The sequence below is a fragment of the Choloepus didactylus genome, chromosome 4 (genome assembly GCF_015220235.1).
Source record: "Choloepus didactylus isolate mChoDid1 chromosome 4, mChoDid1.pri, whole genome shotgun sequence".
Lineage (NCBI taxonomy): Eukaryota > Metazoa > Chordata > Mammalia > Pilosa > Megalonychidae > Choloepus > Choloepus didactylus.
In genome coordinates this window covers 143,314,485-143,331,808 of record NC_051310.1, presented here as the reverse complement: position 1 = coordinate 143,331,808, position 17,324 = coordinate 143,314,485, and the positions used below count along the sequence as shown (strand labels likewise).

General features: G+C 35.9%; 1 protein-coding gene across 2 annotated transcripts in view; it reads left to right on the top strand.

The window, feature by feature from the left end:
* The window catches only part of SPRED1 (sprouty related EVH1 domain containing 1), a 129,715-nt gene that overhangs the window by 64,874 nt on the left and 47,517 nt on the right, over nucleotides 1-17,324 (top strand). For both annotated transcript variants that reach the window (XM_037834343.1, XM_037834342.1), the window contains one exon: nucleotides 8,171-8,345. In XM_037834343.1, the coding sequence (XP_037690271.1) occupies nucleotides 8,171-8,345 (175 nt within the window). The remainder of the gene's footprint in view (nucleotides 1-8,170; nucleotides 8,346-17,324) is intronic.

Below are 17,324 nucleotides of genomic sequence, written 5' to 3'. Positions count from 1 at the left end.
CCAGACACATTAGGACAATTATTGCAGGGTCTCACTGATAGGAATTAATTATAATATGTAAACTCATAGACATGAAATATAAGGTGCCAAGATATAGGATGAGGTTTAAGAATGGGGAGTGGTTGCTTAGTATGAGCAGAATGTTCAACTAGGATGAACTTAAATGTTTGGAAATGAACAGGGGTGTTGGTAGCAAGATGTGAGAATAACTAACAGTGCCGAATGGTGTGTGAATGAGGTGGAAAGGGGAAGCTGAGTCATATATGTTACCAGAAGGAAAGTTGGAGGTCAAAAGATGGGAATGTATAAAACTGAATCTTATGGTGGGCAATGTCCATGATCAACTGTACAAATACTAGAAATCGCTTCCATGAACCAGAACAAATGTATGACAATACAATTAGAAGTTAATAATAGAGGGGCATATAGGGAAGAACTATATACCTGTTACAAACTATATACTACAGTTAGTAGTATTTCAACATTTTTTCATAAACAGTAACAAATGTACTATATCAATACTAGGAGTCAACAATTGAGGGGGGTTGGTTAGGGATAGGGGAGGATTAGAGTTTCCTTTTCTTTTTTTCTTTTTTCATCTTTCACTTTATTTCTTGTCTGGAGTAATGAAAAGTTTCTAAAAATTGAACAAAAATTAAGTGTGACAGATGCACAGCTGTATGAGGGTACCCAGGGGCAAGTGATTGTACACTTTGGATCTTTGGATAGTTGTATGGTATCTAAACAATCTCAATAAAAATGAAAAAAAAAAAAAAGTTAAGCACTGTGGCATATCAACTGCTGTGGAGTTTTAATTGATCTTATATTGGTGTCATTTTCATTTTCTAAATATTACTTGATATGTTTTCATTCCCTTAGAAATGTAGTAATTTTATGGTGTACCTGAAAGAGCCTGATTTTCCGCTGTACCAGCATTTAAGTACTTATTTTGCTAGGAAATGTCATCTTGATGAATCTGTTAAATCATAGGACCTAAAATTCTGTTACAGAGTATCTTTACCCTTTATACCAAAAACTCTTATCAGGTGGGCATACCTCTTAGAAAGGACTGTGAAGCTCAAAAATTGTATTAAATTTGATTTTTTTTTTTGAGCCATTTATGTGTTTTCTTCAGGATAGATGTTTCATAGCTTTCATCAGAATTTCAGTAGCATCACTGATCCCCTCAGTTTCCCCAAATTTAAGAACCACTGCTATACAGATCAGTCAAACAAAATGACTTGTATAGCTCTGACTTCAGCTTAGCTCTGTTTCCTAAATTTTGGGTGTAATTCTGATTGCTTGCTACCTGACTGTTGGGAAACTTAACATTTCTAAAATAAATAAGTTCCTTTCTTTGTTTTTCTCTCTGTATCTCTCGTTTCTACTGCTCTACTCCATTGCCCCTGTTCTACCCACTCTCCCACCCCTGACTCCATGCTAAGAGCAGTTTGGTCCCAAGATCATAAGTCTTTATTTGTAATTTTTTTCTTTTAGTTTTCTGTCAAAGACAGGTAATTATTTCCTCATGTCTTTTCTTCCCCAACTAGACTGCAATTCCCAGCTTCCCTAACAGGTAGGTAACAAAGTTCTAAGCAGTGTCGATATAAACAGACATGTCTATATAAAATTTCCTGGAAATATTCTTAATCAGAGTGTGCATGCCCTTTCTTACATCCTGTATTCCTGCTGGTTGGAATGCACATGTGGTGGCTGTAGCAGACTTCTTGGATTATGTGATGGGAGCCACGTTCTGAGGGATAGCAAAATAACGTGATTAAAGGAGCCTGTGTGTCCATGCTAACTCTGAACTGACTACTTTGGGGCTTTTTTTTCTAATTTGTTTAAATTACTCACCCCACCCCACCCCACCCCATTACTCCCAGCAAAACCTAATCCTAACTGGTAAAAGTTGTGTTTTCTGCCATCTCTGATTTGTAGTCCACCTCCTAATCGAATTGTACTTTTATGCAAGTATACTGCAACATTTATTATGGTATTTCGTTATGTAGAATTTGTTATAATAACCTCTAAGAAATCTCCCTGTTATTCTGTCTCATACCTAATGTAGTATTGCTGTTTTCAAAAGAAGCTACATAGATCAGAACAACTGAGGCAGAATTATCTTTGTGATTGGTCATATTCTTCTGCCCTTCACTTTATTGAAATACTAGGTTGAGAATACTAGGAAATGAAGCTCATTATTAATATGAAGAATTGTAGATAAGTTGAAACACTTGCTTTGTATATATAATACCATTAGCAAGTCTTCTTGGCTCTATCTCTTAGAAACTCAAATCAGTCTATTCCTATCACCCTAGTCCAATCCAACATTACCTCTCACTTGGACTTCTACATTAGTCCTCTTATCTCCCCTACCATGAGTGAAAGGATATATTTGAAATATTTGTCCAAGTAAGATCAGAAATTAGCAGTTGAAATACAATTGAGATTTTGAATAAAAAGGAAACCAAGCAGCATTTTTACGATAAGAGCCACTTTATTTGCATTACAGTGGAAGCTTGTCTGAAAAAGTGGTTATTATATAGTCCACTACCAAAGTGGGGAACAGAGCTTTAATTTGAGGTATTTTAGCAAATGAAGTTAAAGAACTAGTTGTTTAATTTACTATATAAATCACTGGGAATGAATGCCTTTCAACTAAATATTTTAAAGAAGTTTAGCAGTGAAATTGCCAAGTTTTTGGCAATAAAAAAGTAAGTAGACGTTATAAATAGCTGTTGTCTCAAAGACTAATATTGCAAATATGATGCCCTTAAAAATTTAAAAGTTTGCAGGGGGAATAAAAAACAAACTCTTAAATTTTACTTCCATGACGGTAAATATTATTTTTCTTTATTTTTCCACATTTACTAGAATGGGCTTCTTTTGTTCATATAATTGGGGGGAGGGCGTTCTTATTATTTGAAAAAGAATACAATTTGGTTTCTTACTCTTAAGTCACTTTTATCTAAAGAGGAAGTAACAAGCCCAAGTTTGATTATACCATAAGGCAGAATATGACAAGGTATATAAGAGATGCCATTAGACATTGGGAGGGCTCACATGCTTTAGAGAAAGGAGTTACCACTTTCTTTGGGCAAAGGGGACAGTTTTAAGGTAGAGAGGTTATAGAATTAAAAGCAAAGCTGAAAAGATTTAATCCTGATAAGAAGAACATATAATGAACAATTTGAAAAATTTTATAATTCAGTCTTAAGACTTGAAATTAAAAGCTGAATTGTTAGAGAATAATTTATAAACTAACAAAAGCTATGGTGGGGGTGGTAAAGTGATAAAGATTTATTTATGCAAGTTCTGGAATAACTTAAAGCTAGAAGGATCAACTTGTGTATAGGTTAGGAAAATGTTATATGTTTGGTACAATAGAAAATTTGAGATTCAGAAAAGAAGCTTATGTAAGTTACTGGCCAACTTTTTAAAAATTTTTTGTTGTATTAAGGTTAACAATGTAATCAACCTTACTCTTTCACAAAATATTCAAATAATAATGATTGTCTGATCCAGTAAGAACATCTTTGTTTTATCTGATTTCTTAGAAAGGACAACACATCTTTTCCTGCTATCATTTTTATAAAGTAGAAAAAATTTGGGGTACCAAGAGGAATATTTTTAAATGTTTACAATATATATTGAGTAAAGCCAGGATATAGTTAAAAATATGAACTCTTAGTTTATTTAAATTATTTTTAATTTACAAATATTATAAAATAACATTTTGAAGAAAGTGTGAGAGATAAAGGGAAAATATCTAATTCACCATCCTAAGATAATTACTAATGTTTTTATATATTTTCTAATAATCTTACTTATGTACACTTTTATATTTTGTACTGAAATAGAAAATAATATAATTATCAGGTCACAGTGCCTAAATTTCAGAAGTTTTAAATTTCCATTTTAAAAAATATGTCATTGGCAAAGCATCATGTAACATTGACAGACTAAGAGGCTTTATAGTGTTAATTAATATGTTTTAACTGAAGACTACTTTCCCCAAGCTGTCTATAGATGCAGGACGTTTTTTAAAGAAATCATAAGCTTCATGAAGTAAATGGTAAATATAATAGTAATTTTTTAGGATGTTAAGCTTAACTTTTGAATAGATGTGCTAATAAGCTCCTACTACAGCCATTAGATTGAGAATAAATGGGTCAACACTGGTGAAATCTGATCGTAATTCTTTTTAAAATAAAGTAGTTGAAGGTCAAAATTTATCAAACCTGCTTTTGGGTTTTAGACCATTTTGGGCAGGAGAGGTGCTTCCTTGGTCCTATTTGTTACCACCAGCAAGTTGCTGTTGGTGTCAGAGAGAAATATGGTTAGCACTGACTTAGATTCCCTCCTCTTGGATTCAGTTTATAAACATTTTTATTCTGATTAGTCTCCTTTACTTGCAAGAAATACTCCTACTAATTCAAAGAAAAGGGAGATTATTAAAAGAAAACTTGAAATCTAGATTGGAACTAAAATGTCCGTAGCTAAGGCAGTTTTAGCAACCCTTCTAGTCTTTTTCATAGGCAATCTCAGTCTTGGAGTCGGTGTGTGTGTTTAATGGTATCTTCTTCATTGCTTCTCTTTGGAGCTGCTCTGTGTTCATCTCTGTAACTGATCAGACTTCATTGCTTACTGTAATCCAGTTTGCCAAATGTCTTTGGTTTGCCATGGTCCTTCCCACTGCCTCCCAGTTTTGCTTAATGGCATGTCTCAATCTTTTTCAAATTTTTGCTCAGGATATAAACAAAGTCTTCCCATATTTGTTAGTTTGAATTTCTGAGAGAGACAGAGCCTGATTTATCTTTTCCAGGAGACCACACAGGTTTGTGGAGTATTGGCTACTTTGACTGTATGACTTTCCTGGCCTTAGATAAGGTACCTAATTCTAACCTAGTCAGCCATGTCCAGGATAACAGCAGAGTCAAAGAATATAATCACTGCCCCCGCAGAAGCATCTGTGAGAGGAGCGGCTTCTTTAGGAAAGTGGTTGGGAATAGAGGCTAAGAATGGATAGGGCAGGTACTCTGATTGATATTGATAGTATAGGTCCCAGGGATTGACTCTTTTCTGATCTTATTATTAGAGAAATCTAAATATGTCAATACCCTCGTTGTTTCGGAATACATTTCCATTACTCCCTAGAATGTAATTCTCTTGAGTAAACAATGATCATCTACTATGCCTGAGAAGCATCATACAAATTATAAATGAGAATTAGTAAGATTCAAAGATGGTAAGAGTCTGGCCTTAAAGAAGATACCTATTTCCATACTCTGAGCTTCTGAATTTTATTTTCCTTGTGTTTTCCAAGTTCTGTGGACTCTGGTGTAATTTTTAAGTTTACCACATAATCAGACTCTGGCGTAATTTTTAAGTTTACCGCATAATCACCTAGAAGGAAGAATCAGGACCCTACAGGAGAAGAAATACTTATATAATTATGGAGAACTTGAGTTCTGGTTCTGACCCAAGTTCTGCCTTTCGTGACTTTGTGACTTCTCTGAACTTCAAGTGTGTCCAATTTTAAATGAATGAGTTGAGTTCACAAGCATTTATTCTGAACCTAATGTGTGTTAGTTAACATGGTATGCATCTGGGAGAACCTTAGGCTTAACATTCTTGATGAAACAGATGCTATTCATCTAGTATTAATTCTGTCTCTCTAAGCTAGCTAGTTCCCACTGTAATAAACTCTCACAGCCTCTTGGGAGGCATGTCACATTTACATTAGAGATACTTGCTCCATTGCGTTCCAGAGAGGAGGTTTCCAATTTGCTACCTAGGCCAACCCAGCCTTTATATACCCATGCTTCCTCTGACCAGTTTTCATTTGTATTCCAAGAGATTCTCAAGGAGGAAGATTTGCAAGAATGGGGCCATACAAGAATCTGTTCCAGACCTCTGAATAATAAAAAGCTTAGGCATAATGTTCACCTGTAAAAGCTTCTGAGTTAAAGAATTATTTTGACCCCAATGATAGAGTTATAGTTGAGTTCGTAAATTTTACTTTTTTCCCAAGTCCCACCTGGCATTTTAATTTCTTTGTTGCGCTGCTAATAATTATTACTTGTTTCGTTTTTATTATGTACCGAGCCCTTTTTGCGTTTATCAGAGGTGGTTGCTGCGATTTCATTTCACAGATGAGACAGCGGCACAGAGAGGTTTGGCAGTGTTCTCAAGGTCACACAACTAGTAACTTGCTGAGCCAGGATACAACTCAAGAAAGTTTGACTCTGGAATCCTTGCTCTTAACGACAACACAGTGTAGCTTCAAAGTGTATTACTCCCTGACAGAAGACTTGTGTCCAGAAAATCATTAATAAAAAGACAGCCAAATAAAAATGATCAAACGACTTAAACAAAAGAAATTATACAAATGGACAATAAGCGCATGAAAAGATGTTCAAAACACCTCATTAGGGAGGTAGAAATTAAAACCACATATACTCACTACATTGCATAAAATTAAAAGGACAGAAATTAAAATTAAAAATGCAAGGATGTGGAACAGTTAAAATGATGATACATTATTGGTGGGAATGTATAATGGTAAAATCACTTTATAAAAATGTCAGTTTCTTATGTAGTTAAACATGTATCTATCCTTTTACCCATCATTTCTATCCTGAGTAATTATCTAAGAGAACAGAAAACGTAAGTCTGCAAAAAGACTTGTACATAAATGTTTTAACAGCTTTATTCATTATAGCCAACAACTAGAAACAATTCAAATGTCCATCAGCGGCAGAAAGGATAAATTGTGGTATATTTATTCAGTGGAGGTCTACTCAGCGATTAAAAGAATGAACTATTGATTCTCACAACAACATAACCAGTAGAAGAACTCAGACAAAAAGTATACAAGTGATGATTCTGTTTGATTCCAGTTATATGAAGTTCAAAATCAAAACTAATCCGTATGTTAGGAATCAAAAGAATGGTTGCCTATGGGTCAGGAAGGAAGCACAAGGGAATTTTCTGGTGTGATAAAAATGTTCTATATCTTGATTAGTATGTTGATTACACAGATGTACACATTTGTCAGAATTTGTTGAATTGTATATTTAAGATTGATGCATGTTACTGTATGTAGATTATACCTCAATAAATAAATATGTAAAGTTAAAAATAAAAGCAAGAAAGATTTCAGGCAAATACAAAGACAAGCTGTGACACAGTGACAACTGACAATTAGTACTTGGAATCTGCAGAGACAAACTGAGAAGTATGGAACTGTTACATAAAACTTCAATGGATATTCACAAGAACAAAGAGAATTTTGAATTATATTGAGTATAATTTTATAAGTCAGCAAGATATGCTGCTTTCAGAAATTATTTCATTAGTAATTATCATATTAAAAGCTTTTGAGTTAGAATTTTAGAAGTCAGTTGTCTAGAAAATTCAGTACCTGAAACACATTTCCTAGAATTTAGGTAAAGAATAGTTGTGGTTAATATTGGAATACAGTGATTCTGAAATGAAACTACAATGTAGTGTCAAGAATGCAGTCTACCAAAAAGAAGACATAAAAGGCTTCTGTAGACCAATTTCCTTGTAAGTTATTTAAACAGAGCATATCTCTTTATATGATTTGTGTATGAGTGAAAAGACTCCTAATTGGTAGAAGAAATTGAAAATGTGAGATCTGTGCTAAGCATGTTTGTTTCTGCATTTTTTTATAGTATGTTCCAGAACTGTTAGGAACTTAGGGGTGAAATGTTAAATGTGCTAAAATACAGTAGTAATTTGTCCTAGTTATAATATTGCAGAGAATAGATATATAGAGACAAGTTGGATGATACCCTGTGTAGTTTGGCAGTGTTCATCTCTGGGGTCCTTCATAAGTTGTTCCATGACAACTAAATATACTTGAACTACTCAAATGATGAATTGAAATAAGAGTTCTGTAGTCTTTTATTATTATGAGGTTAGTCTCCAAAATAAAGCATAGCCTTTAAAGTTAGGAGTTGGTTTGTGATTTTTGACTTTCTTTCAAGTAGGTTACTTTCTGTGTACTGTCATAGAAGTAGTAAACACTTTAGTCACCATATATTAACTGATGTAGACTTTGGTTTCTCAAACAAGATTGACAGCTTGGCTATTTTTTGATTACGCAAAACCTAATTCCTAATCTTTGCATCTATTTTAGTAATAGTTATGCACGAGTGCGAGCTGTGGTGATGACCCGGGATGACTCAAGTGGTGGATGGTTACCACTTGGAGGAAGTGGACTGAGCTGCGTCACTGTCTTCAGAGTCCCTCACCAGGAAGAGAATGGATGTGCTGACTTTTTTATCCGTGGAGAGCGACTCAGGGACAAAATGGTAATGAATAAAGTATTGCTATAATTTTAGGATACTTTCTATAGCATGACTTGTCTATTAAAATTATGATTGGCGTACTGTTGTTTATCAGAATTATGACAGCCAGTGAATGAATGATTGTATTTCTGGAGCTGATTTCATGTTGAACACAATGAAATATGACAGTTTGCTTAGAATTGGGACTGTCATTAACGTACATGATGGGGAGGGGTGCTTTGTTCGTTTTAAGTTTAGTGCAGGAACATTCATGAATAGTCTTTCTAGTTATTAAACCTGTTAATGTGCTTCTTCTTCTGCCCACTATCCCTTAGATCAGATATTGACAAACTACACTCCTCAGCTCATATCTGATCTACCACCTGTTTCTGTATGGCCTGCAAGCCTAGAATTGTTACTACATTTTTAAATGGTTAGAAAAAAAATCAAAAGAATAATATTTTGTTGCACGTAAAATTATATGAAATTCAAATTTTAATGTCCATAAATAAAGTTTTATTGAAACATGTCAGGCTGACTTGTTTATGCTTTGTCTGTGGCCACTTTCACACTCCATTGAGTAGTTGCAACAAAGTCCATAATGTGTGGTCATTTACAGGAAAGTGTTGCTGATGCCAGCCCTAGACTCCTGTGCTTTCAAGTCCTTTCTCTTTTTCTCTACAACTCCAGTTATTCCAGGCTTATAGGAATACCTGGTGGCAGTCTTTTTTTTTCTTTTTTTTTTTCCACGTTACTATTCTTTTTTTAGATTTCGTATCATTTCTTCTTTTTTATTCTCCCTCTTCCTGTATAGTTTCATGATTTCTCTATTACTCTGTGCTTCCCATTTTTTCTTAATTTTACTGGACCCCTTCCTGCCTCGGGATCTTTTTTATTATACTCCCTTTTTGAAGATGAGTCTTTCATTCCTTCATGCAACAAATATTTATTGAGTAGTTACATATTCTAGGCGCTAGGAATATGTAAATGAACAGAAAAAGGCAGAAATCCTTTTAAGGAAATATACATTGTATTGGGAAATACAGACAGTAAATAAGTAAAATAATAGTATGTTAGATAATGACGTGTTAAAGGTAAAACAACTCAAGAAAGAGGAGAATGGGTAGTTTTCTGTAGAGTTTGGCTCAAATTTTAGATACAGTGAACAAAGAAGGCCTTAATGAAAAGGTAATATATTGAGTAAAGATAATTTATATTATGAACAATGCCAGAATTTCAGTTTATGTGTTCAGATTTTCAAATTATGAGTGTTACTAAAGTAAAGTCAATCTATATTCTTGGTTAAGTTTTTTTTGGGGGGGGGGTGCGCAGAACCCACTCATTTTATTGAGAAGAGATGCACATTCAATAACAATTTACTTTTCTTTAATTCAATTTAATTGAGATATATTCATATACCATGCTGTCATCCAAATTTGATGGTATGGTGAACAGTTAGTTGTTCACTGTACCATCAAATAGTTTTGCATTCATCACCCCAGTCTATTTTTGAACATTTTCCTTACATCAGAAAGAATCATTAAAAAAAGTAAAAAAGAACACCCAAATCACCTCCCCATCCCACCCTATTTTTCATTTAGTTTTTGTCCCCATTTTTCTACTCATCCATCCATACACTAAAGGGAGTGTGATCCATAAGGTTTTCACAATCACACTGTCACCCCTTGTAATCTAAATTGTTATACAGTCATCTTCAGGAGTCCAGAATACTGGGTTGGAGTTTGATAGTTTCAGATATTTACTTTTAGCTGTTCCAATACATTAAAACCTCAGAGGTGTTATCTATATAGTGCATAAGAATGTCCACCAGAGTGACCTCTCGACTCCATTTGAAATCTTCAACCACTGAAACTTTATTTTGTTTCATTTTGTATCCCTCTTTTGGTCAAGAAGCTGTTCTCAATCCCATGATACTGGGTCCAGATTCATCCCTGGGAGTCATATTCTGCATTGCCATGTAGAGGGGAGGGCAGTGAGTTCATCTGCCAAGTTGGCTTAGCTAGAGAGAAAGGGCCACATCCGAGCAACAAAGAGGTACTCGGGGAGACTCAGTAGTTCTTTGTATGCACACACAACGGTTCACCATTCTGTTCCTCAGTCGATGTACCCTTAGGCCACCTCCACCCATTGCAAATCATGTATACTCTCTCCATAGACAGCAGCATGCAAATGTCCATTCATGTCCCTACTCAGATCCTCCAAGTAAATGCCCTCTAATGAGGTTGCAGGACCTTATGGCACCCACGAGCTTAGCTTCATGTGGAACCACCCCGCTGTCCTCCAGAAATGCTATAACCATTCTGCCTCCTAACCAACAGTTAATACACACATCCCTCTCTCCATGTTTTCTCCAGCACTTTTATGCCTGTTTATATTTTTCCATACAATTTTATAGAGCTGTATTCACATACTATATAATTATCCACATTATACAATCAGTTGTTCATGGTGTCATAATATAGTTGTGCTTTTATCACCACAATCAGCGCTTGAACATATTGATTACTATGGGGAAAAAAAATGTGTTTTTTTGTTTTTGTTTTTGTTTTTTTTTAAACGAACAAGAAAAAAGATAAGAAAAATAAAATATCATAGAGTACAATATAATAGAAGGGGCAGACAACAACACCACTGCCAAGAATCCCATATCCCTCCCTTATATCCCCCTCTCATACTCATTTAGCTTTGGTACATTGCCTTTGTTACATTTAGTGGAAGCATATTACAGTGTTACTGTTGACCATAGGCTCCAGTTTGCTTTGATTATAATTTTTCCCCAATACCATCCCCTTTTCAACACTCAGTGTGGTTGACATTCATTTGTTCTCCCGCATGCAAGAACAGTTTTATATTTGTATATTTAGTCACAATCATTTACCACTCCAGTTTTTGCTAAGTTAAGCAGTCCCAGTCTTTATCTTCTATCTTTATCTCAGGTGTCATACATGCTTCTAGCCCACCTCTTTCAGCTTTACTCATGGACATCTTTGTTCAGTATAGTTACATTATTGTGCTACCATCACACAGTATTATGCTATCTATTTCTGGGTTTATACAGTCAATCCTGCTGAACATTCTGTAGTCCTTCAGCATCAAATGCCCGATCTCTGCCCACTTTCTATCTCCTGGTAACCTGTGTTATCAGCTTTTAACTCTTAAAGTTTGCTCGTTAATGTTAGTTCATATTAGCAAGACCATACAGTATTTGTCCTTTTGTTTCTGGCTAACTTCACTCAGCATAATGTCCTCAAGGTTCATCCACGTTATTATATGTTCTGTGTCTTTGTTCTGTCTTACTGCTGTGTAATATTCCATTGTGTGTATGTACCACAGTTTGTTTATCCCGTAGTCCATTGATGGACACTTGGGCTGTTTTTATCTCTTGGCTATTGTGAATAGTGCCGTGATAAACATCAGTTTACAAATGTCCGTTTGTGTCTTAACTTTCAGTTCTGAGTATATACCTAGCAATGGAATAGCTGGGTCATATGGCAAATCTATACTTAGCTTCCTGAGCAACTGCTGCACTGTCTTCCAGAGTGGTTGTGCCATTCTACATTCCCACCAACAGTGAATACGTGTGCCTCTTTCTCCACATCCTCTCCAGCACTTGTTGTTTTCTGTTTTTTGGATAATGGCCATTTTGGTAGGTGTGAGATGATAGCTCATTGTGGTTTTGATTTACATTTCCCTAATAGCCAGTGAATTTGAGCGTTTTTTCATGTTTTTGAGCCATTTGTATTTCCTCTTCAGGAAAGTGTCTGTCCTTGTCTTTTGCCCATTTTTTTAATTGGGTTGTTTGTCTTTCTGTTGTTGAGTTGTAGGATCACTTTATATATTCAGTATATTAAACCCTTATCTGATATGTGGTTTCCAAATATTATCTCCCACTGTCTATGCTGCCTTTTTACTTTTCTGACAGAGTCCTTTGATGTACAAAAGTGTTTGATTTTGAGGAGATCTCATTTGTCTATTTGTTCTTTGGGTGTAAGATTAGGAAACGACCTCCTATTGAAAGATCTTTAAGAAATTGCGCTACATTTTCTTCTGAGTCTTATGGTCTTAGTGCTAATGTTTAGGTCTTCATTTTGAGTTAATTTTTATATAAGATGTGAGAGAGGGGTCCTCTTTCATTCTTCTGGAGATGGATATCCACTTCTCCAAACACCATTTATTGAAAAGGCTGTTCTGTCCCAATTGCTTTGGCTTGACTGCCTTATCAAAGATCAGTTGTCTGTATATGCAAAAGTCTATTTCTAAACACTCCATTCAATCCCATTGGTTGGTATATCTATCCTTATGCCAGCACCATGCTGTTTTAAGCACTGTAGCTTTGTAATATGCTTCAAAGTCAGGTAGTGTGAGACCTCCCACTTCTTTCCTCTTTCTCGAGATATTTTTGGCTATTTGGGGCAACCTGTCCTTCCACATAAATTTGGTTATTAGTTTTTTTTATTTCTGCAAAGTAAGTTTTGGGGATTTTAATTGGTATTGTATTGAATCTATAAATCAGTTTAGGTAGAATTGGCATCTTAATTATATTTACTCTTCCAATCCGTGAACGCAGTATGTTCTTCCATTTTTTTAGGTCCTGTTCAATTTCTTTTAGCAGTTTCTTGTAGTTTTCTTTGTATAGGTTTTCTCTGGTCTTTGTTTATTTCTAAATACTTGATTCTTTTGGTTGCTATCGTAAATGGCAATTTTTTTTATTTCTTCCTCTTGTTGCATATTACTTGTGTAGAAGAACACTACAGATTTTTGTTTGTTGATCTTGTAGCCTGCCACTTTGCTGTATTCATTGATTAGTTCTAATAGCTTTGCTGTAGATTTTTCTGGATTTTCTACATATAAATCTTTTCATCTGCAAACAGTGAAAGTTTTACTTCTTCCTCTCCAATTTGGATGCCTTTTATTTCTTTTACTTTCCTAGTTGCTCTAGCTAGAACTTCCAGCACAATGTTGAATAACAATGGTGACAGTGGGCATCCCTGTCTTGTTCCTCAACTTAAAGGAAAAGCTTTCAGTCTCTCCCCATTGAGTACGATGTTAGCTGTGGGTTTTTCATATGTTGCCTTTGTCATATTGAGAAAATTCCCTTCTATTCCTATCCTTTGAAGTGTTTTCATCAAGAAAGGATGTTGAATTTTGTGGTGTATTCTTCAAAGAGATTGGTCTATAATTTTCTTTTTTTTTTTGTAGTATCTTTGACTGATTTTGGTATTAGGGTGATGTTGGCTTCATAGAATGAGTTGGGTAGGTTTCCTGCCTCTTCAGTTTTTTTGAAGAGTTTGAGCAGGATTGGTATTAATTCTTTTTTGAATGCTTGGTAGAATTCACATGTGAAGCCATCTGGTCCTGGGCTTTCCTTTTTTGGGAGCTTTTTGTTGACCGACTCAATCTCTTTACTTGTGATTGATTTGTTGAGGTCATATTTCTCCTCTGGTCAATGTTGGTTGTTCATGCTTTTCTTGGAAGTTGTCTATTTCATGTAAGTTGTCTAGTTTATTAGCATATAGTTGTTCATGGTATCTTCTCATTATCTGCTATATTTTTGCAGGGTCTGTACTTAGGTTTTATTTACATCCTCTTTTTTTTTTTTTTTTTTTTTTTTTTTTTTTTTTTTTTTGTTAGCCTAGCTACGGGTCCATCAATTTTGTTGGTTTTCTCGAAGAACCAACTTCTGGTTTTGTGGATTCTCTATTGTTTTCCTGTTCTTGGTTTCATTTCTTTCTGCTCTAATCTTTGATATTTCTTTCCTTCTGTAAGATGGGGGTTAATTTGCTGTTCTTTCTCTGGTTCCTCCAGGAGGGCAGTTAATTCCTCAATTTTTGCTCTCCTGTTTTAATATAGGCATTTAAGGCAATAAGTTTCCCTCTCAGCACCGCCTTTGCTACATCCCGTAAGTTTTGATATGTTGTATTTTCATTGACATTTGCCTTGAGGTCTTTACGAATTTTTCTTGTAATTTCTTCCTTTACCCACTGGTTTTTAAGAATATGTTGTTTATTCTCCATATATTTGAATTTTACAATCTTATGCCTGTTATTTCCAACTTCATTCCATTATGATCCAAGAAAGTGTTTTTTGTAATATCAGTATTTTTAAATTTGTTGAGACTTGCTTTGTGACCCAACATGTGGTCTCTCCTAGAGAGTGTTTCATGAGCACTTGAGAAAAATGTGTATCCTTCTGTTGTGGGGTGTAGTGTTCTATAAATTCTGTCAACTCTAGTTCATTTATCGTGCAATTCAACATCTCCGTTTCCTTATTGATCCTCTTGTCTAGATGTTCTGTCCACTGAAGGGAGCAGTGTATTGAAGTCTCCAACTTTTTGTAGAGTTATCTACTTCTCCTTTCAGTGTTCTCAGAGTTTGCCTTATGAATTTTGTGGCACTCGGGCTTGGTGCATAAATATTTATGATTGTTATGTTTTCTTAATGAATTGACCCTTTTAATAATATATAGTGTCCCTCTTTGTCTCTTTTAATTGTTTTACTTTTGAAGTCTAATTAGTCTTATTTAATATAGCTACTCCTGCATTTTTCTGGTTGCCGTTTGCATGAAATACCTTTTTCCAACCTTTCACTTTCAGCCTATTTTTGTCCTTGGGTCTAAAGTGTGTTTCTTGTAGACAGCATATAGATGGGTCCTATTTTTTAATCCCTTCTGCTACTCTGTGTCTTTTTACTGGGGAGTTTACTCCATTAACATTGTTATTTCCGTAAGGGCAGTACTTCTACCATTTTGTCTTTTGGATTTTATATGTCATGTCTTATTTTTTCCCTCTCTCTCTTTTTACCCTTCCTGATGATCTTAATTTCTACGTTCTTCTTCAAGCCTCTCTCTCCTGTCTTTTCCTGTCAGCCTGTAGCACTCCCTTTAGTATTTCTTGTAGTCTATCTGTCTGAAAATATTTTAATCTCTCCTTCATTTTTGAAGGACAGTGTGCCAGTTTGAATGTATTGTGTCCCCCAAACTCCATTATCTTTGATGTAGTCTTGTGGGGCAGACATTTTGGTGCTGATTAGATTTGCTTGGAATGTGCCCCACCCAGCTGTGGGTGATGACTCTGATGAGATATTCCCATGGAGGCATAGCCCCACCCATTCAGGGTGGGCCTTGATCAGTGGAGCCATATAAATGAACTGACTCAAAGAGAAGGAACTCAGTGCAGTGCAGCTGTGAGTGACGTTTTGAAGAGGAGCAAGCTTGCTAGAGAGGAATGTCCTGGGAGAAAGCCATTTTGCAACCAGAACTTTGGAGCAGACATCAGCCACGTGCCTTCCCAGCTAACAGAAGTTTTCCGGACGCCATTGGCCATCCTCCAGTGAAGGTACCCGATTACTGATGTGTTACGTTGGACACTTTATGGCCTAAGACTGTAACTGTGTAGCCAAATAAACCCCCCTTTTATAAAAGTCAATCCATCTCTGGTGTTTTGCATTCCGCAGCATTAGCAAACTAGAACAGACAGTTTTGCTGGATATAGAATTCTTGGTTGGCAGTTCTTTTCTTTCAGTATCTTAAATATATCATACCCCTGACTTCTCACCTCCATGTTTTCTGCAGAGAAATCTGTACATACTTTTATCAAGCTTCCCTTGTATGTGATGGATTGCTTCTCTCTTGCTGCTTTCAGAATTCTCTGTCTTTGACATTGGACAATCTGATCAGTAAGTGTTTGGAGTAAGTCTACTGGGATCTATTCTGTTTGGGGTATTCTGTACTTCTTGAATCTGTAATTTTCTGTCTTTCACAAGAGTTGAGAAATTTTCAGTGATTATTTCTTCTGTTATTCTTTCTGCCCCCTTTCCCATCTCTTCTCCCTCTGGGACACCCATGACATGTATGTTCGTGTGCTTCATGTTGTCACTCAGCTGCTTAAGACCCTGCTTCTATTTTTCCATTCTTTTCACCATCTGTTCTTTTGTGTGTATGAATTCAAATGTCTGGTCTTCCAATTCACTGATCCTTTCTTCTGCCTGTTAAATCTACTGTTGTATCCTTCCATTGTCTTTTTCATCTCCTCCATTATTCCCTTCATTCCCATAATTTCTGCCATTTGTTTTTTTCAAGTTTATGAATTCTTCTTTATGGTCATCCAGTGTCTTCCTTATATTTTTCATCTCTTTTGCTATATCTTCCCTCAGTTCATTGACTTGGTTTTTGAATTGATTTAGGAGATTTGTTTGAACATCTTTAATTAGTTCTTCCTTCAGTTCATGGAATTGATTAAGCATTAGTTGCCTCAACTTCGTTATCTCAGTTGAACTATTAGTTTGTTCCTTTGGCTGGTCCATATTTTCATGTTTCCTTGTGTGGCTCGTTGTCTTGAGCTGTCTAGGCATCTGACTTTCTTAATTAGTTTATTCTGGAGCTTGTTTTCACTCTTTTACCTAGGGTTTTCTTATTGGTTGGCTTTGTTCTCTAACATTTGGTGTTCAGGTCAGCTTATTCTAGGCCTCTAGCTTAGGTTGTATTTAGTTGATCAGAGTTTTTCACCTTGTTTTTCTGCTTCTTGCCCTGCATCTATGTAGCCTTTTTGTGTGAGGGTCACCTCAGATATGGTCAACCCCAGTCAGATTTTCCCAGTCCAGAGAGGCCCAGGTCTCAGGAGGAGGGTGTGGAGTTTCCTTGAGAATGAGACTGTCCTGTGAGGCCTTTAGACTCTGTGCTCTTCTTGTGCTTTCCAGCAGGTGGTGTTTCCCAAGCTGCAGTTTCCCCACCAGTGTGAGGAGGTGTGGTGCCTTTAGTTCTCCTGGTGACCCTGACGCTGTCGGGAGCATGGCTGACTGAAGGTGGTTTCTGAATTCCAGCCCCTTGGGTCTGAGTTCCCCAAAGGAGGGCTGTCACTTGAGCTGGGCCATGCCCCCCCTTTCTTGGGGAAGTTACGGTCTTTAGCGAATTTTCTCCCCCACTAGACTTATTGCTTTGTCTCTCTCAGCTATCTTAGCTCTGTTCTTGCCTGGGCCTAAATTGAAA